Source organism: Erpetoichthys calabaricus, chromosome 1, assembly GCF_900747795.2.
Source record: "Erpetoichthys calabaricus chromosome 1, fErpCal1.3, whole genome shotgun sequence".
In the NCBI taxonomy this organism is placed as follows: Eukaryota; Metazoa; Chordata; class Cladistia; order Polypteriformes; family Polypteridae; genus Erpetoichthys; species Erpetoichthys calabaricus.
Genome location: NC_041394.2, coordinates 31085030 through 31095284, shown reverse-complemented (window position 1 = coordinate 31095284; position 10255 = coordinate 31085030). Strand labels below are relative to the sequence as shown.

Below are 10255 nucleotides of genomic sequence, written 5' to 3'. Positions count from 1 at the left end.
ACCTTGTCCGGTGTTGGCTCCTGCCCTGCTGCTGGACAGGCCCGGTGCGTCATACTTTTCAGACTGGCATGTCATGTCGTGCCAATCCCAATGACTGGCCTGGCTCCGGCTTGAATCATTTCATATTTGAAGCTGCGGTTAATTCTTTCATCCACCCTTAGCAAACAGCATTACCAAGCAATTTGTAAAACTCCTACTAAAGAAAAACACGAGAAAGAAAGTGCAGGTTTTACGTTGAGGTCTGCTTTAAAATACAGTCTGGCAACTGAAATTAGAAGCATCTCAGATTCACTCTTTATTGAAAAAAATGTACAAAATTCACATAAAAATCAAACAGCAAATATACACATTTGACTCACAGACGGCGTATTTACAAACGGCTTTAGATCAGCACCAGTTCCAGACCTTCTGTAACTTTTCCTTGACCTCGGGGGACGGGGATGGCTGGCGGAGCGGTTTCTACACAGTACATCCTTGACGACAGTTTGAATTGCTACAAAGTAAATAAGATCCAAAGTTCTTCCCCCATGTGAAATAATAACAACAACAATAACAACCGGCTCCATGTTGGAAATGGCCATGACACGGGGCAGGTTGCGTTTTGAAGCAGTGAAGGGCTCATAACTCGCAACATAGAGCAATAAATTAGAATAATGGCTACCAAAAGTCATCAGCTACAAACACTTTGTGGCATTTTACTAAATAGATTCCTTTTTTGAGCAAAAGTTGTTTTACCACTGAAGTGAAGAGTGGTCTTGAATGTCCCATTTATGGGACAGGAACAGCATTGCATCATTTAAGTGCATTTTGAATAAAATCTCACATGTCATTTTTATATACACGTGAACATCTTAAAATATTCTTTACGCTCATTTTTTTTTAAGTAGTCTCGACTTACAAAAATAATATGAATTAGAGAATCCTTACTTGTGTTTTCATTTTTTAAATAAATTATTTTGAAGTCTGCGAAATCTCTCTTTAAAACTAAATGTGGTTTATTCCAATTAATTCAAAAATCAGAGTCTCCCTCGTTTCTCTTTCTTTTATCACAATTTAAGATGAAAATGACCTCATTATCTTTGAGGTGGATTTATTTTACAATTTTTGAAATGAATTAGAAATTCTTTATTAAAGATTTTTTCAAGATATAGAAACAGTATTCACATTCTCCGTAGACAAAATGGAACAAATTTATAATGGACATTAGGAAATAGACTAAATGTACTCAATCTTTAGTGAGCTTGACTTCTGTTCATAAATATATACAATAATTAAAGGAAAACAAAAAGTTTTAATAAATATTTTTTTTTTTTCAATTTCAATTCCAGTCTTTTTTGGTACAAAAAAAAAAAAAAAAAAAATGTCTCCAATACTGGCCACCCTGGTTGAACACGGTAGTCAGCCGATAAATGTCATTTCCATTACACCAAGGGCCACAGGCCAGTTTGGGACGCCTTCTCTCATCTCTGGTCAAGCTCTTTAATGCTATTCGGGAACCAATCCTCCTTTCTGGGCGCATGTGGACGTGTCAGGTCAGGTCACTTGCATTTTGGGTCAGCTGTTTTCCCTGAATGTGCTTAACCTCAGGAATGTCTCTCCTGTAAGCACTTTCTAGATTTTGCCACCCTGGTACATGTTGCCAAGGTTCAAGTCATCCATGCGATGGCATGGTCAAATATTTTTAAGAACAATCCTGCAAATGCCATCTCATTATAAGATTTTCTTAACCTAATTTCACAAGTCACTAGGCCAACACACCACTGGAATTTCTGTGTGCTGTGGTCCCTTACCTCGGACACTTACTCATTTGAGTCCTTTTTTTTTTTTTGCCCATCATTAGAATTGCTGAGTAAAAAGAACAAAAAATTGGCAAATATGCCAATGATCATAATTAACACAGGAGAAACTAGCATTTATTATCAATATGCTACAGTTCCAATTAAAAAAAAAAAAAATCCGAACCAGCGGATTGTGAAAATTGTCCCCGCAGTAGCTGGTCACTCTGTCCCTTGGTCCTTTGCTGGCATCTTCTGTCTTATCGCCATCCTGGGAGGTGGGAATGCAGTCAGAGGTCTCTCTGCAATGAAGTTGAAGAGTCCTCGCCACCCCCCGGGCCAGTGCTGCCACTCCCACGCACCATTCTGTGCAGGGGACAAAAAAAAAAAATTATTCACAATTAGTACCTCACAGAAATGACAAAAGTTAAATATTTATTATTATGTGCACTTCAGTCTGCTGCTGGAAGCAATGTACACATACAAGTGAAATCTACAATCCGCACAAGGACAAAAATCTGCTGCTCAAAAGCATCAAGCCAGGTGTAGTAGTCGGTACAATTCTTAACAAGATGGTGATGATGGCCATGTTCACATTACCAGCTAAGAATGAACCCCATTGCATCTTCAGTTTTCCCCTAACAGTCCAATGAGTGGATGTCAAACTTGACGACTACAGTCGCTGATCTTGTTGCCAAAGGATATCAGATTACATGACTAGGAATTGTAGACAAGGGCAATTTAGAGGACTCTGTGCTGACTTTTCAGTTTTGCATTTCCACTTTTTTATGACAGACAATAATGCAGCTGCCTGATGAAGCTGGTTCCTGTCTGAAGGGTTTACAGGGTATGCGCCGAGTTACAGCCCCTTTCTTTTGTCTTCCAAACTTCCATCGGTACATAAAACACAAGACATCAGACAGCAAGATGAAAAACACTGCTGTTTGTTATTCCTCGGAGCACCGGCATTATATGCACTTTTTACAACAAGCAGTGCTCATTGTTGCAGCTCTCATATGCTCACACATGACTCAAGACAAATTCAATCCTGCTTGATTGTGTCAGAGTGAGCTGCAATGTGTTGGGAATGAGTCACTGGGTGTACCACACTACACGACTGCTGGGACTTGCCAAGATTACATAAATGATGTCAAGTCGTGTAATGTAACATGGCCTTGAGGGGTACTGGAATTCTTAAAGTAGGGTTCAGTAGAATTTTGTGAGAATTCCTGCATGGATTTCATCCATCCATTATCCAACCTAACTACAGGGTCATGGGGGTCTACTGGAGCCAACACAGGGCAGGAAACAAATCCTGAGCAGGGCGCCAGCCCACCGCAGGGCACACACACACACACAATTGTGACAATTTAGAATCGCCAATGCACCTAAACTGCACAACTTTGGACTGTGGGAGGAAACCCACGCAGACACGGGGAGAACATGCAAACTCCACTCCCCGGAAGCGAACCCAGGTCTCCTAACTGCGAGGCAGCAGCGCTACCACTGCGCCACCGCATGGATTTCAATGATCTATATATTTAATTAGGAGGTTTGGGACTGAAGGACTTGCTAGTTTTTGTAAATAAACCAAATTGACAAAGCTGACATTCTGTAGCATTTTTTTGCTGTGATACTATCTTTGCTTTTCTAATGGCGCTGCCATTTCAGAATATTTGTCTATTGTCTCCATGGCAAAATTACCCAACATTCCCCTGGTTGTGACAGCATCAAGAACAATGGTATAAAGGTCACTTTGGGCATTTCTGTGGTATCCAAATTTATGGGTAAACCTAACGCTTGTGCTTTACAAATAAACATTCTACATTCAACTTCCCGGTTAAATAATCCTATGATCTAGTTTCTGACTTAAAGTTTGTGGATAGACTTTGTAGTTTTAATGAAAGATCAATCTGAATTACAGTTTTGACTTTGGTTTGTGTTTGGCTCTCCTGTTCACTACCATCTCTCCTGTTGTCTCTGGTGTGAGTGTATTTGTCTGTACACTTTGCAATGAACTGCTACCCTGTCCAGGTGTTGTTCACAATGAATGCTAGTGTAGATTCCAGCTGCTGCCATGTGACTTTGCTCTGGATAAGTGGCTTAATGAAATAAACTTTGTGTTTAGGCTTAGAAGCCCAAAAATATCTAACATAGCAGGATGATTTCAACCAGGGGTTCCGTATGGGTATGTTGCAGGAATGGCACCATCTCAAATACAGTAGGCCATTCAGTCCACCATGATGTTGCCCTCTGACACTGAAATCTATTGCTTGGCCCCCAATTGGTTAGCCATTCATTCTACCATAATATTGCTATCTGATCCAGAAATTGGTCACTTTGATTGTTTGGCCTCCAGTTGGCAGAGCCAACTTATCAAACTGTTTCATTTCGATTCAGCAGATAGTTAGCCACTGGGTTAGCATAGGCAACATAATGTTTTTCAACCTGCTTAATCCAATTGAGGGTCACAGGGAGCCTGAGCCTGTCCTGACAGCAGCTCTGGACAAGATGAAAGCCCATCCTATGGCCCACTTGCACATGTGTACACACGCACATACAGGACCAGTGTGAATTGCCAATCAACCTCAAGAACAGATCTTTGAGGAACTGGGAGGAAAACCTAAATACCCAGTAACAAATACTGGCATGAAGTGAACATGCAAACTCCACACAGACATTGACCAAACAAAGGATTCGAATCTGGGACGCTGGATCTGTGAGTTGGCAGTGCTGATAATTCAGATAAAAATAAAAAAAAATTAAATAAAAAATAAAGTTGTGGAGAGGGTGTGATCACCGGAGCACGACTCTAGCACTCGTGCTGCCCCAGAGAACGACAGCCTTGTGGTGCCTGGATGCCGTCCAACAGCCAAATATTTCAACACAGTGTCACCCAGCAGTTTGTGTGTGTCTTCTGCTTGAGGTGGCTCTGTCTGTCTGCTGGGCGCTCTCTCTCGCACGCACATGTGCGCACACACACACACACACCCGCCCTCACACTGGGAATGCAGGAGTTTGTTTACTTTGCTAGGGGGAGCTGGCGGTGGGCAGGGCCGGGCCTGTTCAGCCCTTTGGCAGTGGGGACAGAAGTCAGGAGAGGAGAAGTGCTTGTGCAGCTGCTCTGACTCACTGGCTAAAAATAGAGCTGGATATAAAATCAAGTTGCAGGGCGCAGAGACAGGCAGACAGAGATAAGCGTTGAGACGAGTGAGACTAACCGAGAGGGAGGGAGAGGGAGAGAGCGTATACACGGAGACAGGACAACAAAAATGATCCGTGTCTGTGATAAATTCTGAAAATGCAAAGCTGGCAGCCCTTGTTACACTAAACACAGAGACAAGGTGCGAGGGTCTGTCTATGGCACATCCTAACTGTTTCTCCACGTTTTTTACAAATAACTTTTTTTTTTATCCTACCCCCCCCCCCCCTTTGCACTTTGCTGTCTGTCTACTCTGCTGCTGCCCGCCTGTCTGAAGGGAGTTTGCATAGCTTGTCTGATCTAACCTTTCAGAGTGATAAACTAAAGCAAAACTTATCTCCACAGCCCCATCCAGACAGGCGCTGAGGTCAGTTGTGTTGACAGCTGCTGCAAACTTTCAGGACCACACAAAAAAAAAAAAATATATATATATATATATACAGTACATGTGTACACAAACAAGGAAAACCTAACAGCAGACAAGTTCAAAAACCTCAGACACTGCTGTTGTCTTATGAAAATCCTCAGGCGGCCCCAGACCACCAGAGCTCGGCCAACACGTGGAGGGTGTGTGTGGCCATTTACAAACAGATGTTTTAACACCCTCCCCTCCTCGTAAGGAAACACACAAAAAAAATTGCGTACCCATCCCTGAAGATACAACTCGTTCATTTCATCCCCTATGACACGCAGTTGTGCCGCCACGCGGCTCGACACCTCTTCTTCCCAGGTGCTCCTTTCCCCGACAGGCGTTGCCACTGGAAGGTGCTGGTCATGCTCCACGTTTGCAAGAGGCACAGCTTGACTGCTTCCCCACTGGCTCCACAGTTGAAACTGAAGTCCAGCTTCTGAAAATGAAAAGAAAACCAAGGGTTACACTTAAAGAGTGAAACAGCAGTACCTCCTCATGGTGAGGTACGCTTCAAATCCCTACAGATGCCAGTTAACTGGTTAAAATGAAATCCCGTTTAAAAACATGGTCTCGGAATGCTTTATACATTCACCAAGTGGAATCCAGGCAGGTTAGATTCAATCAGGGATGGGATGAGATGCAAACTGAGTTTGTGGCCTTGAACAGTAGGCAGGCTAGAGTGCTGTAGTGGCTACGACACTGGACTTTTAATTCCAAGGTTGGCCAACTAGTTCCTACCTGCGACTCACTTTGTGACCATAGGGGAGTTACTTAACCTGCCTGAGATGCAATTGTAAGTAATAGATGTAAAGTATGGGCAGGAGTTGCTGACCTTGCAGTTCAACCTTGGATAACGGCATCAAAACTAATGTGTGATTATATGCTAACAGCCACTAAGATAATGGCCTACCTGTTCTCCAAATACTTACCAATAATTTACCCAAAGTGCTTAAGGTCGAGCTACTGGTGGCTAATGCTCGCTACCCGGCATGGTTATTTCTAATTTACTCAAGAGATACTTAATCCAGAGATGTACTTGTTTGGGGTCTCTGCCCTTTAGAAATAAACATTTCTTTCTAATACTGTACCATTCTCAAAACCCACAGGGTGCTGGAGCCTATCCTAGTGACAACAGGCATAAGACAGGAACCAGACCTGGAAAAGGTGTCCACTGTGGGCCGTAACTGCTTTCAATCTAGGGCCAATTTAGAGTCACCAGTTAACCTAAACTGCAGGTCTTTGGGAATATGGGAAGAAAACCTATGCAGACATTGGTGACAATGTGCAACAGCCACATGGTCAATGACCAGGCAAGGGATTTGAACCTGGGATGCTGTATCTGTGAGGCACTAATGTCACTGCCCAATTTGAACCAACAGTGTGGTAGCCAACTGACTGCAGACTTGCCACTCATTTTATGAAGTTACTTTTCATTCATCTTCAACTAGTGTACCATCATCCCATTATATCCTTGACTGCCACTTCTATCAAGAATGAATAAATGCACCTCAACTCCATTATAGTTTATGAATTACTAACTGGGCTTCCCGTTTAAAATGGATCAAAACCTAAGGAATCAACACAGACCTCAGTGTTAATGTTTGTAGTGCAGTGTGTCCATCCAGTTGCTATGCCTCGGTTATTATATACCATTTGGAACAGGAGCAGTAAAAGAAGTGCTAATGTTTGTGGTGCACAATCTGTTGGGACCGGACAGACACTTGTCCATTAAGTGAGGTGGATTACTGTACATCTACAGACGATTTTGTGACATTCAACTATTTACTTATACATCGTCTACTTTATATTGTACATTGTATACCGACTTCATGCACAGTTTGCACTTTTGTATTTTACACTTTTTACAACTGTGGAACTGCCTATAAGCAAGAACTCCATGTACATGTACTGCTTATATATGGCAATAAAATCAAGTTCAAATCTGCCACTTTGAGAACACACCTATTAATCTGATCAATAACTAAAATTTAAGATTCTGTTGAACATATTTTATTAATATGGCAGTTCATACATGGTATTCCTGCAGACACAGAGATTAATAAACCAATTAACAAAATTAAGACTTGCTGTATGGAAAACACTGTTTGTGCTATTGCATCAAAACTGATTCTTTGAAAATTAACTTTAAAAATCCAACTGGCAACCAATTCATTTTAAAGCTAATAAGCTTGATCTTCTAGGTTTGCCCAGACCTTAGGCTCCTACATATTCACAGGTCTAGCCCTCTTTTTTCTCCCACTCTGTGCATCACAGGCGACATCCTAACTAACCAGGCTACTAAGTGCTGAAATGTCAGGTCCAGTTAAAAGAGAGTCCAAGCCCTGCTCTCACCAAACAGCCACACAATTAAAAAAGGCTCTTTTATGCTTTTCATTTAACTACTTGCTTAATTTGCCGTAACTACTTTTATGGTTTGCCTGCTTGTGCATTTCTTCTAAGCCAAGGCTTGTTGTCATGAAAACACACACACATACAGCGGGCTGTGTATGGATTCTTGTGAATGGTGGATTAGAAGTGGCTGCTTACAGTAAGTCGTGAAAAGGCAGCCGCTTCACAAAGAGTACAGACAGAGGCACGTGGTGCTGCATTAGCTGCCGCGACTCTGAATGTTTCGTTAAGTACATTTCTGTCTGTATGTCAGAAATGAGCTGCTTCAGTAATAACTGGCGTATTTAGAGAGAAATAAGGTAGTCGATTTAAGTGGGGGCATGAAGAAGAGACAGAATGTAACCGTGCAAATTTAAAGAAATGAACACCAAATCTCCAGGAGATGACAGGAAAAAAAAAAAAAAAAAAAAACACACACACAACAACATTTCAATTTGGAAAAATAATTAGCCCAGAGTTTAAAGCTTGGCTTGAATCCACTGTTGGCAGACTACAGAAGTGTTGGGAGGCCACCTGGCTCAAGTCTGGGAGACGCTTGTATTTGACTCCCCCCCCCCCCATTTAATATGGGCTTTTGTGTTCTTCAAAGTTTATTCAATTACAATTTTATATTTCATCTCCTTCATTAAATGTCCTTACTTTATCTACAGTAAGATTCTCCAGCTCATTTAATCTATTTCACGGTCACATGAAGCTAGACACTATCCCAGCAACACTGGGTTGCAGTGTAGGAGCCATGTCTGGATAGAGAGTCGGTCCTCTCACACATATGGCCTCAGGTCTTTGGGACATGAGAGAAAAACTAAAACCTGCACATTAGATCTAGTGGGCCAGCTTGGGTGAATGTGGAGCACCATGTTCAAGTGTCTTCTAGTATATTGCCTTGCTCACCAGTGCCTAATGCTGCGTAGACTGACTCCATTTTTCCACACCCCAAGTCTGTGTACGGAAAACTGATGGATGAAAGCATGAATGACTGCATGAAGCAAGCTTAATAAGAGTTAATCATTTTAATCTGTTGATGTGTGAAAGCTCCCATGTTGTGTGGCTCTTCTAAAAATCCTGCAACTCCAATTTTGCACAAAAACACCATCAACCTAAGCTACCATGACAGTGTTTAAAAGAACCTTGGAAATCTGATATAGGAGAGGTGACCATTCAGTCCATCAAGCTCTTTTTGTTTGGCTTAATAGCAAAGCTGTCCCAATATCTCATCCAGAATACTTCTTAAAGGTTATCAAGTTTTCTGCTTTAAATACATGACTCTTACGTTTGTCCAGATTTACACAATTATTTGAGTAAAGAAGTGCTTCCTGGCTTTAGTCTTAAATGCACTTCTCTTTAATTCTCACACACGATTCAAAATTTAGTCAAAAGATTTTGGCTGGATCCACTTTACCAATACTTTCAAGGAAACTTGAAATAATAATCCTGTTCTTGGATAATCAATAAATGTCATGGCAATGTGACCTTGTCAAAGATGTCCCCAGTGATGCGGATTCCATATATTGAGCAGGGAGCAAGTAAGGAATGAAATCTGACAGGTAGTTGAAGGCATCTTCAAAGATTAGGAAGGGGTGGTGAAACTAAAACCAGGCTGTTTCTTAAAAAAAAAAAAAAAAAAGCAGCAAGTATGGAGCTTGCACACTCCTGTTGTGTCTATGTAACGTCTCTCTGGTCTCTTCCTGTGCGGATTTAGCCTGAGAAGTCTAAAACCAGTATGAGTAACTAGTGTGGCCTAAGGAGGATAGGCATATCATGCTAGGAAGATTTCTGACTTGGATACAAACCTTCAAGGATAGCTTGATGCCTCTGTTCTAGAGAGTACAGGTCTTAAACAACAGGGCCTACAGCATCTCTCTCCTTCTTCTCAAACCAATATTTTTAAAAACATATCCATGTTAGCTTTTGTTATTGCCATTATGTAGCCCCTTGACCACCACTACCTCGTCTGTCCCATATTTTTCAATTATTAAAACTTCAATGTCACCTAATCAGTTACTCCACTTGAACAGTTTCCAGTTTTGTACTTGGTAACTTAGGTAAGCCATTTTTAATATCCCTTATTTTTACATACATTTATAAATTATACAAATATGTATACGTTACACAGTCAAATCTTGAGAACTACTGTAAAGCACTACTCTATCAACCAGATGATCAACAGAATTTTATTTGTTCCCAGGGGAAATTTGGCTTTTTACAGAAGCTTAATAAATAAACATACACCATAATAACTAAAAAGAAAAAACATCTGACTGTAATTACAGTTGGTTAGTTATTATGCAAGTGTATTGCTGTTGCTATAAAGCCCCAGTAGCCCCTGTTTTTTGACACACTCCTGCTAAATATTTGTTTGGCTGAAAGTTCTCAAGAGTTAGAGGATGTGCAGCATTGTTCACGCTTAAATCATACACAAGGAAGTAGGGTGTAGTGGATAAGACCTGGACTTCAAAC

At 41.3% G+C, this 10255-nt stretch overlaps 1 protein-coding gene across 3 annotated transcripts in view; it reads right to left on the bottom strand.

Moving 5' to 3' along the window:
* Positions 1-271: 271 nt before the first annotated feature.
* The window catches only part of LOC114648303 (uncharacterized), a 57860-nt gene continuing 47876 nt past the window's right edge, over positions 272-10255 (bottom strand). For 2 of the 3 annotated variants that reach the window (XM_051919058.1, XM_051919056.1), the window contains exons 3-4: positions 5605-5825; positions 272-2126 (exon numbers count right to left, since the gene is read on the bottom strand). In XM_051919058.1, the coding sequence (XP_051775018.1) occupies positions 1998-2126; positions 5605-5825 (350 nt within the window). In that variant the 3' untranslated portion in view covers positions 272-1997. Of the gene's footprint in view, positions 2142-5604; positions 5826-10255 lie in introns of all 3 variants that reach the window. The other variant, XM_051919063.1, reaches the window with a different exon arrangement.